This window comes from Ascaphus truei, chromosome 10 (genome assembly GCF_040206685.1).
Source record: "Ascaphus truei isolate aAscTru1 chromosome 10, aAscTru1.hap1, whole genome shotgun sequence".
Taxonomy (NCBI): domain Eukaryota; kingdom Metazoa; phylum Chordata; class Amphibia; order Anura; family Ascaphidae; genus Ascaphus; species Ascaphus truei.
Window position 1 is genome coordinate 34,827,104 of NC_134492.1, and position 23,435 is coordinate 34,850,538.

A 23,435-nucleotide genomic window follows, 5' to 3' on the forward strand; every position below is an offset into this window, starting at 1 on the left:
GAGACAATACTTGTAGCATTCTAATGTAACAAGCATTTTTGTTTCTATAGCATTCATTTACAAAGTCACATCCCCTTCCTCTTCTGAAACAGGCTCTGGCACACCTCTTTCTAGCAGTGAACCAATGGTTTCTAATGCCTGCCTGGTCACATGATCTTCCCCACAGAACTTTGCATCTTGGCTACTTTTCTGCAGCACGACAGCCATTTAGTGAACCCCCGAGCCGAATCTTTGCCGATCGATCACAGGAGAACGGATCAATCTGCAGCTTAGCTAATCACTTAAAGGGAAAAAAATATATATTTTTTTTAAACGGCAGCTTGAACTGCTGCTTTAAAGCAGATTGTAGAAATCGCAAGAGGGAGGAGACAGAGAGAGAGAGACACACAAGGGGGAGAAGAGAGAAAGACATGAGGGGGGAAAAAGAGAGAAAGATATGAGAGGGAAAGGGGGAGAAACGGGAAGGAAAAGAGACAAAGATGCTGGTAAAAGAGACATCAGATTGTCAGAGAGAGGATGAGATAAGGGAAATACATGGGGGATTAAATAAAGAGAATGGCATGTGTGAGAGAAGACACGAGGGGAAAATAAGGGAAATACATGAGGGGAGAACCGAGTAAGCAGTGTAAGGAGAGAAAGACATGCTATGGGGGGGGGGGGGGGGAGAGACGCGACGTGGGGAGAGGGGAGAGACGCGACGTGGGGAGAGGGGAGAGACGCGACGTGGGGAGAGGGGAGAGACGCGACGTGGGGAGAACCGAGTAAGCAGTGTAAGAAGAGAAAGACATGCTATGGGGGGGAGAGGGGAGAGACGCGACGTGGAGAGAGGGGAGAGACGCGACGTGGGGAGAGGGAAGAGACGCGACGTGGGGAGAGGGGAGAGACGCGACGTGGGGAGAGGGGAGAGATGCGACGAGGGGAGAGACGCGACGTTGGGAGAGGGGAGAGACGCGACGTGGGGATAGGAGAGAGACGCGACGTGGGGAGAGGGGAGAGACGCGACGTGGGGAGAGGAGGGACGCGACGAGCGGAGAGACGCTACGTGGGGAGAGGGGAGAGACGCGACGTGGGGAGAGGGGAGAGGGGAGAGACGCGACGTGGGGAGAGGGGAGAGGGGAGAGACGCGACGTGGGGAGAGGGGAGAGGGGAGAGACGCGACGTGGGGAGAGGGGAGAGAAGCGACGAGGGGAGAGACGCGACGTGGGGAGAGGGGAGAGACGCGACGTGGGGAGAGGGGAGAGACGCGACGTGGGGAGAGGGGAGAGACGCGACGTGGGGAGAGGGGAGAGACGCGACGTGGGGAGAGGGGAGAGAAGCGACGTGGGGAGAGGGGAGAGAAGCGACGTGGGGAGAGGGGAGAGACGCGACGTGGGGAGAGGGGAGAGACGCGACGTGGGGAGAGAAGCGACGTGGGGAGAGGGGAGAGACGCGACGAGAGGAGAGGGGAGAGACGCGACGTGGGGAGAGACGCGACGTGGGGAGAGGGGAGAGACGTGACGTGGGGAGAGACGCGACGTGGGGAGAGGGGAGAGACGCGACGTGGGGAGAGGGGAGAGACGCGACGTGGGGAGAGGGGAGAGACGCGGCGTGGGGAGAGGGGAGAGACGCGACGTGGGGACAGGGGAGAGACGCGACGTGGGGAGAGGGGAGAGACGCGACGTGGGGAGAGGGGAGAGACGCCACGTGGGGAGAGGGGAGAGACGCCACGTGGGGAGAGAAGCGACGTGGGGAGAGGGGAGAGACGCGACGTGGGGAGAGGTGAGAAACGCGACGTGGGGAGAGGGGAGAGATGCGACGTGGGGAGAGGGGAGAAACGCGACGTGGGGAGAGGGGAGAGACGTGACGTGGGGAGAGGAGACGCGACATGGGGAGAGGAGAGAGACGTGGGGAGAGGAGAGAGACGTGGGGAGAGGAGAGAGGTGGGGAGAGGGGAGAGACGCGACGTGGGCAGAGGAGAGAGACGCAATGTGGGCAGAGGAGAGAGACGCGACGTGGGCAGAGGAGAGAGACGCGACGTGGGCAGAGGAGAGAGACGCGACGTGGGCAGAGGAGAGAGACGCGACGTGGGCAGAGGAGAGAGACGCGACGTGGGCAGAGGAGAGAGACGCGACGTGCTCGGCGGGAGAGAGAGACAAATGCTGGGGGGAGAGAGAGGAAAGTGGGGCATGCTGGGCAAGAGAGGAAAGTGGGGTATGCTGGGCAAGAGAGGAAAGAGGGGCATGCTGGGCGAGAGGAAAGAGGGGCATGCTGCGCGAGAGGAAAGAGGGGCATGCTGGGCTAGAGAGGAAAGAGGGGCATGCTGGGCTAGAGAGGAAAGAGGGGCATGCTGGGCGAGAGAAGAAAGAGGGGCATGCTGGGCGAGAGAAGAAAGAGGGGCATGCTGGGCGAGAGAGGAAAGAGGGGCATGCTGGGCGAGAGAAGAAAGAGGGGCATGCTGGGCGAGAAAAGAAAGAGGGGCATGCTGGGCTAGAGAGGAAAGAGGGGCATGCTGGGCGAGAGAAGAAAGAGGGGCATGCTGGGCGAGAGAAGAAAGAGGGGCATGCTGGGCGAGAGAGGAAAGAGGGGCATGCTGGGCGAGAGAGGAAAGAGGGGCATGCTGGGCTAGAGAGGAAAGAGGGGCATGCTGGGCGAGAGAAGAAAGAGAGGCATGCAGGGGGTGGGAGAGGAAAAAGGGGCATGCTGGGCGAGAGAAGAAAGAGGGGCATGCAGGGGGGGAGAGGGGCATGCTGGGGGTTGGGGGAGATAGAAATGCTGCAGGATGAGAGAGAGACATGCAGGATTGGAAGAGATGCTGGGGTGAGAAGAGAGAGATGCGAGGGAGGAAATAAGAGAGACATGCTGGGGGGTGGAAGAAGAAAGAGAAACTTGGGGGAAAATAGGAGTGCCAAAGGGGGGGGGGGGGGAGAAAAAGATATTAGAGGAAAGAAATAGATCAGGGTGAAGCGAAATCAAGAAACAACTATTGAAAGGAAAGAATAAAAAGTTAGAAGGAAAAACATGAAAGACATGCCAGGGAAAGAGGAGACATACACGAGGAGGGGGGAACACACACAGAAGGGGAAAAGATGGAATGACAAAAGATGAGAAAGACACTTGGGGGGGGGGGAAAGGAAAGGGAAAGAGACACAGAGACATGATGGGGCAAAGTAGACCGAACGTGGATATGTTGTAACCCAGGGGGGCTCAACTCCAGTCCTGAAGACTCCCCCAACAACCCAGGTTTTCAGGATATCCCAGCTTCAGCACAGGTGGCTCAGTCAAAGTCTCTGATTGATACACCTGTGCTGAAGCAGGGACTGATTGAGCGATCTGTGCTGAAGCAGAGATATCCTGAAAACCTGACCTGTTTGGGCGGGGGGGGGGGGGAGGGGAGGTGAGGACTGGAGTTGAGCACCCCTGTTGTAACATTGGAAGGGGCCCCATTCATTAAGTTTGTCCTGGGCCCCAAATACTCTTTTGGCGGCCCTGGGTGGTACAGTAGGATACCATTTATTGGACCAACAAGTACAGGCGGTCCTCGTTTTACGACGAACGGCTTATCCGACGCTAGTCAATGCATCCCTATGGCCCGTTTTACGACGCCCGAACGGCTTATCCGACGCTTTAAAAAATTGCTACAATTGCCCAATCAGAAGGCTGCAGGTCAGGGAAATCATTCTGAACAGTCTGTGTGAAGGTTTAGTGGTGTATTTTAGGCCCTAACCATGTCTGATAAAAGCAAAAAGCAGAGTGCTGTTACTCCAAAAAGGATTAGAAAATCTATTACTTTGGAGACCAAACAAAACATAATAAAGCGCTCGGAGAAAGGAGAGACAAACACAGAAATTGGACGTGCCTTGGATATACCTTGCACAACTATTGTGACAATAATAAAAGACAAGGCAAGAATCTTGGAACAGATTAAGGTCTCAGCTCCTATGCAACGTACAACAATAAGGCAACGTGTTGGGCATATTGCTGAGGTAGAAAAACTCCTCATCATATGGCTGGAAGATCAATCCCAGCGTCATGTGCCCATTAGTTTAGCCTTAATTCAGGCCAAGGCTTTGAGTCTCTATGAGGACATTAAGCACCAGCATGGAGAAGGGTCCACTGATGAAACATTCACTGCAAGTAGGGGCTGGTTTATGCGGTTTAAAGAGAGGGCAAACTTGCATAACATTAACGTGACCGGTGAAGCTGCTAGTGCTGATGAGGAGGCAGCTAAAACCTTCCCTGGTACATTGGCCAAAATTATAGAGGACGGTGGCTATTGCGCTCGTCAAGTGTTCAATGTTGATGAGACTGGGCTCTACTGGAAGAAAATGCCCAGTAGAAGCTACATTGCAAAAGAGGAAAAAATCAATGCCCGGGTTTAAAGTTGCAAAGGACAGGCTGACTCTTCTGCTTGGATCAAATGCTGCAGGTGATTTCAAGCTAAAACCTTTGCTTGTTTATCATGCAGAAAACCCTAGGGCATTCAAGGGTTATGCAAAGAGCACACTTCCAGTGATTTGGAAGTCCAACCGTAAGGCATAGGTAACAGGGAGCCTTTTTGAGGACTGGTTCCAGCATCAATTTATCCCAGCTGTGCAATTATATTGCATAAACCAGAACCTTGATTTTAAAGCATTGCTGCTCCTGGACAATGCTCCTGGCCATCCCGTGTACCTGGATGACAATCATCCAAACGTCATGGTGGTGTTCATGGCCCCCTACACCACCTCATTGATACAGCCGATGGACCAGGGGGTTATCGCTTCCTTCAAGGCCTACTATCTCAGGCGAACATTTGCCCAGGCCATCAGAGCAACTGATGTGGAAGAAGGTCCAACCTTAAAAATGTTTTGGAAGGGTTACAACATTCTCCATGCAGTAAGAAACATCGGAGAGGCATGGAATGAGGTCAAACAATCCAATTTAAATGGAGTTTTTGTGCCCTGATTTTGTGTCTGATGTCCAAGGCCTTACAGAGACTGTTGCAGAAGTTACAGAAACTGTTGTGCAAATGGCCAGAGATCTCAACTCGGAGGTGGAAACCGAGGATATTGAGGAGTTGCTCGCCTCACATTCTAACGAGTTGAGCAATGAAGACCTGATGTAATTAGAAGAGCAAAAAATTGCTGAAGAGGAGGCCCACCAATCTGCTGATGTGGCACAGCCACAGCCACGTAAATCATTGTCAACCAAAATGTTGGCTGCGGCATTCAAGCACATTGATAGCGCACTGGCCATATTTGAGGACAATGACCCTAACATTGAACGGAGTTCAACAGTCAGTCGTGGGATGTCCAACCAAATCAGCTGCTATAGAGAGATCTACACGCAGAAAAGGAAAGGATCTGTCCAGACTTCAATGAAGAGATTCTTCAAGAGGCCGAAACCTTCAAATCCAGATACATCACCTCCAAAATGTCCGTTGTCTGTTGAAGATCCCCCCAAATCATCTTCCTCCAATAATTGATGTTTTTTTTTTTTTGCTCATGTACATTTCTGTACAGAATACAGTATAGTTTTATTTTTATAGTTTTATTTTACAGTTCTGGAATCAATAAATATAATTTTTACATCATAATCTATGGGTGTGCTGCATATCTTATTGCTTGAGTAACATTTTCTGTGTATTTTAGCATTAAAAATGCCTTCAGGAACGGAACGTTTGATTTAAACAGTGTTCCTATGGGAAAACGGGTTTCGCTTTACGACGCTTCGCTATCCGACGCCATTTTGAGTAACGCATTGTGTCGGATAACCGAGGACTGCCTGTAGTTGATATGTTACAAGCTTTCCAACCCCTCAGGGTAGGGCTTACTCCGATGAAGGACCCTGAGAAGTTCGAATGCTTGTAACATATCAACTACTTGTTGCTCCAATAAAAGGCATCATATCCCGGCGTAACCCCTCTCCCTCCTTTGTTACTACATACACAGATAAGATGTTTATAAAATACTATATGGGGTGGATCCCTGCGGTCACAAAAAAAACAAGAGTACACTCTAAACTGCTCTGTAATTTCCTCTCCCCTCCTCCCCCCCATTGCCCACCTAATCCCCTGTACTCCTCAACGCTGAATCCAGGGCACAGAGTGGGGGCTCGGGGTGAATAGGAGGGGGACAGGTGGGTCCTGCAGAGAGCAGACTGCAGCTTTTATAAATACATACAGAAATAATTAAAATCTAAGGGGTTTAGAAGGGTTAATCTGCTTTCTATAATCTGAAGCATAAAGCCAGCACAATCGCAGCTCAGCACCGCCTATGCCATATCAGAGGCGGGAGCAGGATGGGGGCGAGGGTGTGTGGAGGATTAACAAAGCCTGGAGAAAGGCAGGGAAGCCTATTAAGGCGGCATATTAGGGGTGAGATTATGGTGGGGGGTAAGTGCTGCCATTGGCAAAAGCAGACTGTATCCTATTTGCACTGAGTTTTCAAAGCAAGGGGTTACTTAAGGGAAGGTACAGAGGGAGTGAGGAGAGCAACGGAGGCCCAGGGGGGAGGACAGGAGAGAGGGAGGGAAAGGAGGGAGGAGAGCGAGGGAGGGAAAGGAGGGAAAGGAGGAGGAGGGAGGGAAAGGAGGGAAAGGAGGAGGAGGGAGGGAAAGGAGGGAAAGGAGGAGGAGGGAGGGAAAGGAGGGAAAGGAGGAGGAGGGAGGGAAAGGAGGGAAAGGAGGAGGAGGGAGGGAAAGGAGGGAAAGGAGGAGGAGGAAGGGAAAGGAGGGAAAGGAGGAGGAGGGAGGGAAAGGAGGGAGGAGAGCGAGGGAGGGAAAGGAGGGAGGAGAGCGAGGGAGGGAAAGGAGGGAGGAGAGCGAGGGAGGGAAAGGAGTGAGGGAGGGAAAGGAGTGAGGGAGGGAAAGGAGTGAGGGAGGGAAAGGAGTGAGGGAGGGAAAGGAGGAGGAGGGAAAGGAGGAGGAGGGAGAGGAGGAGGAGGGAGGGCAAGGAGGAGGAGGGAGGGCAAGGAGGAGGGAGGGGGGGGAAGAGCGAGCGAGGGAGGCTTGGGGGGGGTGGAGAGCAAGGGAGGCCCGGTGGGGGGGGGGGAGAGAGCGAGGGAGGCCCGGGCAGGAGAACGAGGGAGGCCCCGGGGGGGGAGAGCAAGGGAGGCCTGGGGGGAGAGCGAGGGAGGCCCAGGGGGAGAGCAAGGGAGGCCCGGTGGGGTGAGAGCAAGGGATGCCCAGGGGGAGAGCGAGGGAGGCTCGAGGGTGGGAGAGCGAGGGGGGCTCCAGGGTGGGAGAGCGAGGGGGGGCGGGAGAGTGAGGGAGGCGCAGGAGGACGGATGGGGCAGGTGGACGAGGACAGGTGGAAGGGGGTCTGGAGGAGAGGGGAGGGCAGGAGAAGGGGGCAGGAGGAGAGGAGGGAAGTGCAGGGAAGAGTGGTGGAGGGGGAAAGATATGGAGTTGTGGAGGGAGGGCCATGGATCCCCCCTCCCCCTTTTGCGTCTCTGAAGCACGTTGAGGGGTCAGCACTGAAAAACTTTCATCGTGTGGCAGCAGAGAGTGCTCAGTCTGTGCTGATAGAATCATGGAAATTGGATTGTACCCATTTACCGTCCTGCAGCAAAGCGGCGTATTTATCCTATTACAGGGACATAGCAAGAGCCGTTCCATTACCCCCCCCCCCCCCTTCCTCCCTTCTGCAAGCTGAGTGCTAGGCCTGTCACAGTCACGGAATACTACGGACCGCTTTCCGTCGCCCTTCACATGCAGCCCTGCAGACCTGTCCCTGATTGTGTGTTATCAGGGACAGTCCAAGCCGAAGACATCTCGCAATACATGTTCAATTAGCACAAGTGGACTTGGAGGTACCAAGGTGCAGCAACAGTCTGAAGGGGTAAAGGGGGAGGATTTCAAATCCATGGGGGCGGCAAATGAATTGCTGTGCAACACGGTGTATGCTGCCTTGGCCTTGATGAGGTTAAAGGTCAGAGTGAGCTGTGTGGCAGGATCAAGGTGCAGTGCAAAGAGCGGATAGGAGAAAAAAACAATGCTGGAATACAGAGAAGAAACAGTGACTGTAGTAAAGATGTTAGTCTCCCATGGGCTCTGTAAATGTATAGGAAAGAGCAGGGGATTTGCAGAGGCTCACAGGGAGTGTCACGGTGCATGTTTTGCTATCGCCTTCTAATCCTCTCTGAGAGTTTCTTAATCTGCCTGGTGAGATGTCTGAATTGAGCTTGAAAAGAGGAGAACGCAAGAAGCTGCAGTGGTTATTGGAGTGAGGGTCTGTGCTAAAAGGATCAGGAGGTGCTGGGAGGAGGGGGGAGAGGGATAAAGCTGGAGGTCTAATCAAATCAGCAGGGAAAGCTGCAGCCTCTCAGCGGTAACCTTGCCAATCAGAGAGGGAGCAGAAACATGCCTGAGCACACTAATCCCAGGGCGTCCTTCAACCCACCCAAATCACATGGCACCCCCAATATGCCCTCATTCCCATCCTCCCACACACTCCACTGATGGTGCCCATACAGGCCCCTTTTAGGTACGCAGAGAGCGACCAAAGAGCTAAAATCGCAACAGGAAGGGGAACAGAGTGCCCAAAGCAGGGACACAGGCGCCCAATACTGGTCGGAGTCATGCAAAGTGCCCCGCCGTACTTGCCCCAGTCACAGGTATTCAGAGCTCAGTGATGGCTCTAGTGCCAGGTACTGGCCGGCAGGGTTACCAGTGCTGAGCACACAGTCAAACTGCCTCCTTTCCACCTGTATGCCTACCTTCCCAGCACACAGCCAGGCCGGACAGAGATGGGAGGTGGAGCGGTCTCCCTTGAGATAGATATTTATGGTTATTGATCTTCGGTGAGAGCAGTGAGGAGGGGGGGGACTCTGCCCTCAATTAACTTATGAATCTGAATCCAATACAGCCGGAGCTCTGACCTCGTGGCTTACTCTGCCTGCACTAATTACAGTTACCAAGATCCCCCCCCCCCCCCCTCCACTCGTCCCAGACATTTCCCAGATCTGAGGAATAGACGGGGATCCTGACAGATAGGCGGCCCGTGGCATTACTCACACCGCTGCCAATACCAATTTACCTGACCACCATGACATCAGTTACTTGTAGCAGCACATATGCCAGCCCGCAGAGGGCTCTCCTTATGAAACAGGAGTGACTCATACCAACACAGCCTTATTTCTACAACACGCGGGCACCGCAGTGTCGCCAACTTTGGGTATGATCGTTTGTGGCACAAAATTGGCAAGCACCAAAAAACCCAAAACGTTTAACAGCCCAATTTCCAAATTTGCTTTGGAGATCGTACGATACAACCATGTTGCAAATTAAATGGGAAGCATGCTCTGTACAATCATGTCAAGCCCCTCTATACACCTCATCCTCCCGCAGATCCTTTAAGTAGCTACAATCTGCAGGGAACTGCAATGCCCACATTGTTGATAGTGTGAAGTGAGCAACAGCACAAACTGCTGTAGTGGTTTCCCATTTGGGTTTGGACGGTGATTAAAAGCAGGGATTGTAATTACTGCCCTTGTCCCCCAATTTTTTTTTGGGGGGGTCACTGTGTAGATGTTTTACAAGATCAGCGAATCATATTGTTTTGTGTTATACCGCAGTGTGATCACTTCCAGGGCCGGGGAGAAAATATGCAGCTGCTTTAGTAAAACATAAATAAATTGGGAGCCAACACAGGCACTATAACGCAGAACAGAGCAGCACAGCACAGCGCAGAACAGAGCAGCACAGCACAGCGCAGAGCAGCACAGCGCAGAACAGAGCAGCACAGCACAGCGCAGAGTAGCACAGCGCAGAACAGAGCAGCACAGCACAGAGCAGAACAGAGCAGCAAAGCGCAGAACAGCAGAGTACAGCACAGAGCAGTACAGCGCACCTCTGGTAGCAGGGAAGTCTGAGTGCTCACAATGTCTCGGCTGCAGGTTGTTGTCAGTAATGAGATGGATTTGGCAATGGATCGAGCGCTCAATAATAATGTTGTTTGTGAGAATCTCTCCCTGCGGAGACGCTCACTCTGCTATTTATTATCTCTGAATTGTCTTCCTCTGAAAGCATCAACAAGCCCCCATCTCCTCTTTTGGTCTTCTCTCGCCTCCCCCCACCCCCAAGACATTCCCTTCCTTATCACCACTTCCTCTACCCCTCCCACCCTCCTAATATGTGTTTGGGGCTCCCTTCATTTAAGTTTTCCATAGAATCTCCACTTAGGGCAGTTGCAGCTATATTCCCAACCCCCCCCCCCCCCCCCCCCAACTATTAGACTTCAGGATATTTGTAACCCCTGCACTGCAAAAGCGCATGCAAAGAGCTGCAGATTACAATAGATCCAGGCACTTAAGGCATTGACCATTAATTAAAGATCTGGCACTTTATGCTTAGGAAGGACCACTCAGCATGTGCAAAAGGAGTCCCGAGCATGGGCACTGCTCTGGCCATGTGAACCAGACAAAGTATCTGAATATCTGCACGGTTCCTTTTACTTGGCAGCAAGTGATGCTGGGAGATATACCTCTGCTACTGCTTAAGGCAGTGGACCAGTTCCTCTTAGGTTGTGCACGTTTACTTGGGAGGGGTGGAGTCTGTATATCTTTGAATTATTACGAATGCTCTATGGGTAGGTCTGTAGCCGAGTTGGGGCATTGAAGCTTTTTGTTGTGTACCTGTCCGTTGCATTCAAGATACAGAGTTTACTTGTCCCAGGATATTAGAGCTTTGTAAACCAATGCAACAAGTAACGCTGTCTAGAAAAGGTTTTTGTTTTCCAGTTGAGTGCGAGCACAGAAAAATGTTGACTGCCTCCTGAGAACCCCAGCGTTTCGCTGCTCCTTATAATTCCTACCGTTATTCCCGCAGATACTGCACAGGTGTACACACTACTGTTCCTCCATCTCTTTCTTACCTGGATGTTTACGTGGGAATTATGCTGTAGCAGCACTGATACCAGCTGGGAGTGCCCCCGATCACAGGCCCAATGCAGGAGCCCCCGGCCCTACAGAGAAGAAGAAATGTACAGGTCACACTGGCTTCCAGATTGACTTTAAGAGACACATCTACCATCTTAAAATGTTGCCATTGTAGAGGAAGAGGTCCATGCAGCAATGCCTGCTGCTCTCAGCAGAATGGAAACGGTTGAACTGAACGCCTGCAACCATTCCAGAACATTGTGCATCTCTAGTTGTGTGTTGAAAAGTACACCTTGCATTTTCTCGAATGCAGAGCACGCTATGTACACAGCACGTTACCATATAAATACACAGACCCCACAAATGATGGGGGAGCACAGAAAAGATATAAACATGAATTGAAACATTTACAAAAATGAGACGTACTATTTTAATGCATGGAGACAGAAGAGAAGTAAATATAAAATGCATTGAGGTCACTTTATGCAGTGGGGTCAATACAGGGTGTCCTACCGAAGAAGCAGTATTAGCCTCCTGATATCAGAAATCATCTTTTTTTCTACAACTCCATTACATTTCTTCATGGCATACGTTCCAGACTCGGGAGCTTATTCTCAAGGTAGCAGTACCAGTCACACGCTGTCAGCCCGCTCATATCGATAAGCGTGACCCAAGTGGTTTAGCTTTGTGAATAAGTTCTTAAGTCTATTACCAATACTAATAGCCACCAATCAATTTAGTGACTGTATAGTCGTAAACGGCACAGAGCAAATATTTTAACATGGGTCCCTATGGGTCCATGTTAAAATGGATTTGAAGCAAAACGGGACACCGAGTGCTCATTTCCATGTCATTTCCCAGAATCCCTAGCTGCAGTGCAAGCATTGTATGGTAGGAGATAATGGGGAAAAGCACGGCTGCAGACCTGTCTGAGACGTGTACTGTATGTGCTCACAGGTTATATTGTTATTTGCTGTATGTTATACGGTGGAGGGTTTTTGTCACTGTTTTTTTTGCTCACCATAACTTATTTAATGTGTGGTTATAGCAGTAAACCAATTCCACTGACATTACAATCACAAATGATTTGCTATGGCCTTCATCAGGTTTGGGATCTCAAGTGCAAATATAGCACTTCTTAGGGCAGGGGTGTGCAAACTGGGGGGCACACGATTTTCTGGGGGGGCGCAGTGGTTACAGAGGCCCCCCGCTTTTCTTCAGGGCATTTAAATTAAACGCTGGGAAGCGTGCAAGGCCTCTGTAACTTCCCTCACCTGGTCTCTGGTGGCTTCCAGCGACGCGTTGCCATGGTAACGTGGAGGCGGGATCACATGCCATCACGTTGGCGTCAGAAAACACCAAGGGGGGGTGGGGCGCGAGCAGGCAGAGGGGCACACACTGAAAAGTTTGCGCACCCGTCTTGGGGAACTATATGGTTAATGCAGAGATGGCATGGGCTGCATATGGTAGTATTGCTCACACCTTGCCTACCTCAGGGGGCTTCATACCAGCTAACAGAACAGCAGTTACCCCTCCCTACACCCTCAAATTCCCTACGCCCCAGACTATGAATAGGTAATTACATCCCTGCTCAAACACACCAAGTGTGAGAGACAAACCCAGAGGTAGAGATAGAGAGAGCACAAGAGGCCGACAGAAAGCATGAGAGAAAGCTGAAACAGACACACACAGGCAGAGAGGCTGGGTGGCAGAGAGGACAATGGGGTTAAGAAGGCAATGGTAAGAGCGAGAAGCAGGCAGGCAGAGAGGCAGGCACTGCAACAGAAAAAGTAGGTTACAGGAAGAAGCGTGTGAGAGAGGCAGGAAAAGATAGGGGGGCATATGGAACAAAGTGAAGATAAGGGAGCACAGAGATATAAAGACAAGGAGCAAGAGGGACACAGAAATGAAGAGTTGCACACTGATTAGAGAAATATGAGAAAGTTGGAAAGTAGAGAAGCTTGGAGAAGAAGATTTGTGCTACACACCTCCTCGTCTGTCGCATTCACATCGACGGTCCCAGAACACACAGCCTGCGACACTCGGGCGATGTTGTTTTCTCGGCAGTAATCAAAGATGTTTTTATCCTCCTCCCTGATAGAAAGGCAGGTGTTAGCAAACACGTAAAAACCCCACTTTAAAAGCACATAACTCTTGGAACCAGCTTGGTGCCATAAACAGAACGAGAGAGAAACACACAGACACACACACCCACACACACAGGAAGAAGAGAAGGAGAACAGAGGCAAAATGTAAAGCATGTTATTCTGGTTTATTCATAGGGCAAACCAGCTTTTGGCTCAGTGTCCAACACAGTGCAGCTGTTTTTATTTATCTTTTTCACTTGGAGCGAGAACGAGATAAACGCATGCACAGCGATGAGATGAGACAGAGCTGGCACGCTGGACAGGACTGTTAGGGGAGTGAAGGGACAGAGAAGAGGCCTGGATAAGTATAGAGGCCCTCATGCAACTTCCTTCTCATCCCTCCTGGGAGCTGGAGTCACATCACCTGTAATTATTTTCTGTCTTTAATCAGCCGATGCTCAGCGGCTCTCGGGGGCCAAGAGCAGCAAAAGCTCATTAAGAGCAGCGTCCGCAGCCCTCCGTCGCGCACACAGCTTTTAATTGCTTAGTGTTATTAGGCAGCGGTGCGAGAGTGATCATTTTCATAAGAATAGGGGTGGTACGGGCAGAGGGGGGCTGCAGTCCCTGAGGTATGGAGCGCACACATACCCTGCACTCATGCAATTATTCACACCAGCTGAGCGGCTCCATGGCTGCATGAACCCAGCGCTGCACACATTGCAGAAGGTCACGTGGGACACACGCTTACCCGGCACATGCCAAGTTGTGAAGAAAGTATGCAGAGAGCAAATTCTGTCAGCACATAATATTCCCGTCTACACACCTCACTCCTGATCTCACTGTTCTGTACATATATGCGACTCTACAAGTGTGTGTCTGACATTGTGTGTGAGCGTATATATGTATCGTACTCTACAGGTGTGTGCTTGATTTGTAGGCGTGTGGATACATGGAAGTTTACCGGTTTGTGTCTGATTTTGTAAATGTGTGTATATGTGACTCTGGAGGTGGATGCTACATTTTAGAGATATTTAAATGTACAGTAGGGCCTCGCTCATACTGCGGGTTCCGTTCCAGGCCACCGTCATAAAACGGAAATCGCCGTAAAGCGGGGCCCTCCTGTACTGTATTGTACCTTTGAAAACAGAGGTGCAGAGCTGTAAACCGACTGTCTCGCTGATAAATGGCATCTGACAAGGAGTTGCGCATGAGCTAAAACGGCTGCTTAGTGACAGACGGATACTTTGCTGCTGAGCGTATCATGCCGAAAATCGCCGGAAAAAACGGAACAAGCGCAGAACCTAATGAATATGGGAATACATTGGGAAACACCATATGAGCGGAACGCCGTAAAGCGGAGCGCTGTAAAGCCGGGCCCTACTGTATATGGATTTACAGGTGTGTGCCTAATTCTGTATGTGTGTGAATGTATGTGATTCTACAGGTATGTGCTTGATGCCAAATCTCAATAAGTTTACATGACTGCACAAGTATGTCTGATTAACCAGTTGTGTGTATGTATGTAGAGCTATGCACGTATACACATGCCCAGTGTTGTGCCTGTATAGGACTCCAAAAGTTCATCCATGTCATGGAACACGTGTTTCTCTTCTTCCGCAGTGATTTGCAGGTGGAATTCTGCAGATTCATGTACAAGATTCCGCTAGTGCAGGGATTCCCAACAGGTGGTTCGCGAACCGTTCGCCAAACAAAAATATGTAATGGTGGATCCTAGGCGGTAAAAAAGGTTGGAAGCCACTGCACCACGGGTTCTGTACATCAGATATGCAACATGTGCATGTTTCTGCCAGTGTGTGTTTGCGTGTAACATGAATTGTGCAAGTCTGTACACATCTCTTTAAGAGCCATAGTCTAACTGCCTGACCACACAGACTGACCTATGATACTTCCTGCCAAAACAGTCCATTTATCTGGCAGAGCAACTAATCAATTGCAGAGCCCATCAATCATCCTTGGTGGAACTAGTCGTGCCTGAGAGGAGAGGACAGATGGCTGCCCGAGTGAGAAGGATTAATTCAATTCTGATAGATTACAGCAAAGCCTCATGGGACACAGAGGAGGGGAGAGCAGACCCACAGTGGAATGTGGGAGACCTGTGCCGTGAAGAGAATTAAGGAGCTGTAAAGATGGAGGCAGCGTTGAGATTGTGAGCAGAGTGAGCAGTGACAGGGGATACGGTGCTGGACAGGTTTCCAAATGGATGAAGAGAGAGGATAGGAAGATCATCTTAACACACACACACACAAACACACTCTTCCTCTGCACCCCTTACATCCACAAATTACCTGATGGTCTCCTGCTCCTGGAATAGGCAGCTGACCACTGGACCTCCAAAAGTCGTCTTCCGCTGCTCGTTGGCCCCCTCGGCTGCCTGCGATCAAAGAAGGTATAGACCAGGGTTGGTCAACTCCAGTCCTCAAGGGCAACCAACAGGTCCAGTTTTAAAGCTATCCCTGCTTCAGCACAGGTGGCGACTCAATCAGCGTCGTAGTCATTCTGACTGAGCACCTGCATTGATGCAGGGATATCTGTAAAACCTGACTTGTTGGTGGTCCAGGATGACTGAAGTTGACCAACCCTGGTATAGACGATAAAAGGAGATGGGGAACATGGTGTAATCACAAAGTGACTGGAATAGTAAGGTTTCTACAACATGACAATTAAAGCGGTCCTAGAACAAGGTGCAGTCCTAAGAAACAGCTACTCAAAACACTTCCAAATATATTTTGCACCAACCGGTTTTATAGAATTGTAATGTTTGAGGTGAATGTAAATGTGTACATTATATGAACATATGTATGTGTGTGTATATATTGGTGTGTGTGTTTATGAATAGGAATATGCACGTATAAATATTTCTGTAGAGAGAATTTTATAGGCACAATGAATCCCTGCCACAAAGAGCTTACAATCTTTTATTTTTTTTTATTTAAAGAGATAAAGATCTAGGTCACAAGAAAATGGCACCGGGTCATCAACCAGTTTCTGCCACTTTAAATGATCAACACTATCTGTACTCATATTATGCCGCTGCATTGCGATGTCTGTCCTTTTAAAAATGTTTAACCTATTAAATGGCATATACATTTAGGATCAAATAGGAGTACGGTCATTTTTTATATGATTTGTGTTGTGAAAAACTGTAATGCAGAAAAACTCATGAAAAATGCCTCCAAAACAGTAAAAGCGAGAAATATACATTTTACAAACAGCACCGAAAGAATAAATATCTGGCCCCAACTACTCACGGCTGTATGAATTGTAATAAAAATAATATCTGCGTGTTTCATGGTATATGCAAAATTCAGTGCTCCAATCTCCACGAAATGTGGACACCAGTCTCTTCATGTTTACTTCAAACTCACGTGTTCTTAAATGCTCGAAAAAGTTTTATTTAAATTCTATATTGTCCCCAAACCATTTCTGTACTGCACATAACGTGTGTTTTAAACGTGGCTTTTTTCCTGTCACACAACTAACAAGCTGCTTCATAGCGACCAGGGCTATTAGGAGTTTGTGTCCTATACAGCAGGGGTTTGCAAAGTTCCTGAGCTGTGCCCCCCTGCCTGGCAGCCCCAGCGCACGCGCCTCCCCACTCTCCTAGGACCCGGCGTCAAATGACGTCGCGGGTCATGTGAAATCGTGTCACATTACCCCGTGGCATCCTTTGACGCATGGAGTCACATCACATGACGCCACGTTGCCATGGCGACACGTCACTGAAGAGTCGGCAGAGAGCAGGTTTGTGAGTTACAGAGGCCTCACGCCTCCCCCAGAATTTAATTTAAATGGCTTGGGGAAGAGCGCTGGGCCTCTAACCGCCGTGCCCCCCACCCTGAAAATCTTGTGCCCCCGTTGGGGGGCGCGTCCTCCAGTTTGCGCACCCCTGCTATAGAGCATCAATGCTCAGCTACAAAGAAGAAACTCACTTTTCATCGCACCTAGTCTGATCTTAACAAAATACATATCAAACCAGGAAAATTTTGTAGAGCGTCTCCAATATAGATTAACTCTTAATTATTTGGATTTTTGCAAGGTGAAGTACAGTAACACAAACTGAAGCGGACGTAGCAGTGAACATTCTGAACAAGAATAGACAAGGTTGTGTGTTTGACTCTAAACTGAGCCACTTACAATGCCCGCCTCCGTCTCTGCCTCTGCTGTACTGCGTCACCGCACGGCTCGGCGTCTGACGTCAGATCCAATTTCGTCTGTTGGTGGGGGCTGGACCTTCCTTGATCCCTCTCCAGACTGCTCCGCAAGAAAGACTCCCACTCAACGCGTTTCGCTACGTAATCACGTCGGCTTCGTCAGGAGTGTCACCCACCAACAGACGAAACCGGATCTGACGTCAGACGCCGAGCCGTGCGGTGACGCAGTAGAGCAGAGGCAGAGACGGAGGAGCACGGAGAGTCACGGGATGGTGAGCCGGCTGGCTGATGATCACCTCTTATACACTTATTATATACACTGTACATTGTGACATGCCCGATTTTATTCTGTACATTGTGAGTGCATTGTTACTTAGATAAAACATTTCTTATACCTTGGTTGATCTGCGCTATGCAAGTTTGTTCTCTCTCTTTTACCTGGGACCTACCCTCCTGAGTACCTGAGCAACCCTGATGATTTCCACACTGACATCCACCACTGACTGATTGTCCACACTGCTGTTTTGACTCTTACATCTTGTAAGTAGCCATCCTACAGGAGCCAAGATTTTGGAAACTCATTTTCCATTTTCCCATTTCCACTGCACTTAGATCTGTTTTACTTGTGTTTCCTCCCTATGCTCCCCCTGGATTTCGTGTCTATCTGTGCTGGTAAACTGACCAGACTTCCGACAGCACTCGATGGCGTCAACGAATGGCGACGGAGTCCTCCCGGTGTGTCTCCTGGCTTCTCCATGGCTACTGCGCATGCGAAAGCCAAAACGGAATCGCCCTCCTTGTTCTATAGATACTTACATTAACGGAGTCCCTGTAGTACATCCTCTGACTGCTCCAAGGCTACTGCGCACGCGCAAGCCGGAACAGACTTCTCTTCTCTCCGTTATGTGCCGCGATGCACACTGTGAGTCTATATAGAACACTCACTGAGCGCATGTGCAAGTTCTAGTGTTTGTAAGTAGTCATGGCAACCCATGTAAGGGGTCAGACAACAACAAGCACAATAAATACTGTTTAAAAACATCATATAACGCATCATTTTAATTAAAAAATTTTTTTTAAGTATTGTAATAATGTACCTAATTAGAGGTAATATAACTGTGACACCAGACATAAATACCTGAATGCTTGACAGTAAACTGCAGAAGACAGTAGAGATCTGGTAATATTATATATATATATTTTTTAAAAATTAGATGGATTAATACCATTAGCAGGGAAAGAGGTGTATATAGCTGGGTCCAGGATTAGGCCCGGGCCATAGAGGGGTGAGGCGATCCGAACCGCGCTGACGCTGAGGCTCGCCTGCTGAAATCTGGGCGATTTCATGCCCATACAGGCGAGCCAGCGGGGGCGATCGGAGCCGGGGGGAGGTGGTTGGAGGCGGGGCAGTGACGTCGCTGGGCCAATCGCCCGCGACGCACTGACGTCGACACTGCTGTGCTGTGATTGGAGGTTTTCAGCCGACAGCGCGCTGAAAAACAGCTTGGCGCTCGGCTGAAACCTCCATCTCGTCAGCACGCCTGCGGACGCTCGCGTGCCCCCTCTCAAGGCATCCTCATTGAGGATGCAGGGGCTCAGCACGGAGCGTCCGCACGCCTCAGCACGGCCTGTCCTTCTATGGACTCGGCCTTATATGAGACAGAGAGACAGACAGAGAGACAGACAGAGAGACAGACAGAGAGACAGACAGAGAGACAGACAGACAGAGAGACAGACAGACAGAGAGACAGACAGACAGAGAGACAGACAGACACAGAGACAGACAGACAGAGAGACAGACAGAGACAGACAGAGAGAGAGACAGAGAGAGAGACAGACAGAGAGACAGACAGACAGAGATTTGTGGGGGTGCTTTTGTTGAGGGGTGTAGAAGTTGTTGGGAAAGAGGTGTGTAAATAATGGTGCAGTGTATGGGCACAGGCATAAGTGGATGGGAGGAGAGATGTGGATAGGGGGGGAGTGGGGAAGTTGAAAAGAACAGAAGAGTTTACAAAGGAGTGTGAAAACAGCACACAGAAAAAGCAATAGGGAGGGCTTAATGAGAGGCAGGGAGAGAGGTAGGAGGAGAGAGTTCCCAGGTATTGGAGGATAAGAAGTGTAGGCGGTGAGAGAAGGTGTATAAATCAGGCTTGGCAGGACAGTAACCCTGAAGGTTAAGCAGCAGCTTAGAAACTGAGTCTATAGATGTATGCAAATTGCCAGAGCATTTAGGAAGTGAAGTTCTCACAGTTGCCAGATTGATGTTGAAGTGCAGGGTCCAGTTTATCTCAGTCTTCTTGGTGCAATTACTTAATTTTTAGCTGGCTATCCAAGAAGCTTTTTTTGCAGACATTTTTACAACAGATGCAGTTAACCAACAGATTTTTTTTTTTCTCAAATAAATAAAAACTGACAATTAAAGTTACAAGATGGGTACAGAACTTGATGAATCAAATGATATGTGCACCAGATAACTCCTTCCATTGACACTCCCCAAATAGCAAACTGGAGCACAGGGCAAAACCAGGAGTGTGCTGCAATAAACTGATGCAAAGGCACAAGATGAAAAGACCTCTCTTTGCCCCACAATTGCCATGATACATCACCCACCCCTATACTGTGGACGGTTTTCTCTCTCTCTCTCTAGATAGAATCATCTCCAACCCTTGTTGAGCCACTACTGGATGCCTCCCCAATGATTATCCACGTACTGCGGTTGTAGCCTCTCATCCATTTTGCTGCAACTAATTTTCTGATTTAGTCATCCCATCTTACTTTTGGTCGTTGTCTTGGTCTTTAATTTCCTTTGGAGTCCAGTCAAGTACAGTACCATCTTTGTCTACGAACATCATTTCTTCTTGCAATATATCCAGGCCACTGCCATCTTCATTTCTTCACCTTTGTGATGATGTCACAGACTTTAGTTAGGTTTCAAACCAAACCCATTCATTGCTTTTCCTGTCTCTTCGGGTCATACCCAGCACATCTCTCCATACTTCTTTGAATGGTCTTCGCATTTAGCATCCTGCTTTTTGTGTACTGGTTTACAGAGCACCCCAGTATTATAAGAACACACTATAAGAACACGCACACATGCACACACACACACAAAAATCCTCCAGCACGCCTTTAAATTCAATAAAAACATTAACATTTATTGAATCCATGCAAATAGAATATTTTTTTTAAAAAGAATACACTTACATTGACAGCTTACTGTAATTACAGAGGGTCAGACAAAGGTACAGACACCGTTCTCTGCAGCAGACCTCTCTCAGGCCTACCTTTATGGAAGTCTACTTTATTTTTTAAGAAATGCTATTTTCTCTGATTAAATATATTGAATTGCAAGGAGTGCTAGAGGTTTAGTTTTTTTCTTTTGTAAAGATTTCTACTGGATTTGGAGATGGCCAGTTTCCCCCACGAACACCCGATCGGTTTGAAGAGATCTATATTACAGTACTATGGAGCCAGGACTGCTTCTATATTTCTAACACACACACACAGATAAATAAAGATCAAGTATTCCAAAAGTACATGCATTACACAGCCTGAGCAAGCTGGCTCCCTGAGCTCCCTGCCTGGGAATCAAGCAGACACTAATTGAATGTGACAGGACTTAGTCCATGCACAACTAGATGTAAGAGGCTTGTTAGTGTCTGCAGTAAACGCAGTCCTGCCCATCTTCTTATGAAGGAGAAAACAGGTGGTGGTGAAGATACCAGTCAGAAGCACAACTACAGCAGGGGCTTATGTTGAAATTATTAGTATGTTTAATCATTTCCACATAAAAGGCTGATCCGCTGAAGGCTTAAAAAGGATATATCCTCTCAAATTGCCTTTTGACTGTAAGCTCCTGGGTGCAGGGGCTTCTAAACAATTGGACCCACCACCAGTGTGAGCCAACATGGTGTTTTTGTATGTTTGTTGTCATTGCCTTTCACAACCACTGTACCGTGCTGAGGAATATGGTGTCACGTTATAAATAACTGGCAATATAATAAGTGTATTATGGCATTAAACAGCAGGGATAAAAGAGCTAGAGGGACTCAAAACAGAGTATACTGAACCTGGGAAATGTCAAGGTGTCTACTATGCATAACTCCATAATTAAAATCCCATACACTAAAGTGACTCCCACAGGTTTACTGTAATGTTTTAAAAGGGGTTAGTCAATTTCTGACTTCGACTCTGGGTCCATATCCCCAGGTCAGTCTTAGCTGTGAATCCTGTACCTGGAACGCGCAGCAATGAACAGGTCATAGCTCAAACACCAAACACTCAGACGAATTAGGTTTATTTATTGGTCCAAGGGATCCATTGTTATTCATTCTGCTCAAAGTATAGTTGTGTGTGTGGATTTTTTGGGGGCACTTATTTGAGAGGTCGGGGGGGGAAAAAAAAAAAAGAAGAAACCTACAAAATTTCTGACTATTTAATAGAAAAAAGAACTGCCATAATCTGGAATAAACAAGGAACCACGTCACACGTGTCATCAAAATGAAAGAAAATGTATTAAATACTAGTCCTGTCCAAAGAGGCAAGAGAGGTTTCACGTCCCTCAGATGAGAACAGAAAGGACTCGCTTCTCTCTACACCGTTTAAAAATACACAGACGACACATTCCCACTGACCGCCCATGCCATATTTCAAGTGTCTATCTGCAGCAGAACGACAAGGTAATAAATAAAGATGCAGGGTTGTAAATTCCCAGCTAGCAGAAAATCAAAGGCAGCACAGTCAGGTGAATGGGCAACAGCAGGGAATTGAATACAAAGACCAGAATGCTAGAAGCCTGTAGTCCCTGGCACTCCAGTGATTAACAAATCTGAAAGACTTTCAACTACCTGGGGAGATAACCCATCTACCACCTAAAAAAGGTTAGGGTCCTGAAAGCCTGTAACTGTATCTTGCTGTCACACCCTGAAGGCAGAGTGCTCCCCTCTCCCGTACATCTGAGTGCAGGTAAAGCTGTACCTGAACCGTGTCATCCTGAGGGCAGAGTTCTCTCCATTTAGGAAACCCCGCAGTCAATCACGGTGTCTGTCCTTACACCCTCAAGACAAATTTCTCCCACCCACCCCTTAATTGTGGTCCCCTCTAAAAAAAAAGATATGCCTGCACCTTTGCATCCCAGGGATAATGCAACCCCATCATCTTCTGGAGAAGCAGTAATGCTTCAGTAGAGATATGAAAGACCCATCATGTACTGATTACCCAAAACAGGTGGGCTAGAAACTATCACAGCATTCTACAGTGACCCATACATCTGGGAACCCTCAGTTTGCAAGGTCATTTATCCCCTCACATCTTGGAACGCTGGAGACAAAGTTTAAATCTCTGTCTTAGGCCTCGTCCCCACTGCTCACGGCTGCACATGCTATGGCGAGCGAGGCGAGAACAAGATACAGCCCTCAGTGGGTCCGGCCCAAGTCACTGCCGCCGCCACGCGCTTGCACCATGCGCGATGGCTTTTGCCAAAAGACAAGATTTTTGTCTTTTGGCATGGCGGCCGAGCATTTGCCACGGCGGCGGTTCAGCCAATGAGGGCGAACCAGCCGCGTGATGTCATGGCTGCGCCCCCGCCCCGCCTCCCCCCATTGCGATCTCCTGCTCTTCTCCTGGCGCACAACCACAGGTCACAGCTGAAACTGGTGCACGCACCCCCAGGCGCTCTGACGCGCGCGTGCACGGTGCCTGGGGCCGTAGCCTTAGAGCTGAGGACCCTTGTGTCCTTGCTGGGTGCCACCACCTTCACAACCAAGGTCATGGTGACAGCTCATTTCCATTATGGGATCATGACCATCCCAATGTTAGAAACCGTTCTACCTTGAAACAGGTGTCCCTGTTCCCCGTGCTCTGTTTTCACGGACAGTTTGCTACCTCCGTCTGCCTGAAGTGCAGGGATTCATTGCATGGATCTGTTCTGGGCAGCCTTCCCTTCCCTATAAAGATGCGTCTGCCACCGGCTCTATACTTTCCCCAGCTGGGTGGAGGCACTGGAGAGCCCGATGCGGCCGTGAAAACAAACAATAAAGCTGTGCGGTCTCCACAGACATCCCTAGTGACAGATGTTACTAAATGGTGCTGCTAGTTTATGCAAATGTGCGTCTGCTCAAGTCTCTCATTTACATACCTGAATACTAGGAGCCAAGTGCTCGGCAATACACTGAGCACTCAGAATGACAGCCACAGGTTGGGCTATGAGGAGAGGCTCAACATAAAGTAGGGTGGCGGTTTAACCTCTTCAGTGCAAATACGTTTTCCTGATGCATAGCTAGCAAATTCCTCCAAAGCCATCCTACGCCAGCAAGGTGTGGAACCCAAGGGTTAATGGACAA

At 49.2% G+C, this 23,435-nt stretch overlaps 1 protein-coding gene across 5 annotated transcripts in view; it reads right to left on the reverse strand.

The window, feature by feature from the left end:
• Positions 1-23,435, reverse strand: part of ACBD6 (acyl-CoA binding domain containing 6) — an 88,883-nt gene that overhangs the window by 8,767 nt on the left and 56,681 nt on the right. For all 5 annotated transcript variants that reach the window (XM_075616529.1, XM_075616528.1, XM_075616530.1 and 2 more), the window contains exons 4-6: positions 15,229-15,314; positions 12,824-12,929; positions 10,832-10,921 (exon numbers count right to left, since the gene is read on the reverse strand). In XM_075616529.1, the coding sequence (XP_075472644.1) occupies positions 10,832-10,921; positions 12,824-12,929; positions 15,229-15,314 (282 nt within the window). The remainder of the gene's footprint in view (positions 1-10,831; positions 10,922-12,823; positions 12,930-15,228; positions 15,315-23,435) is intronic.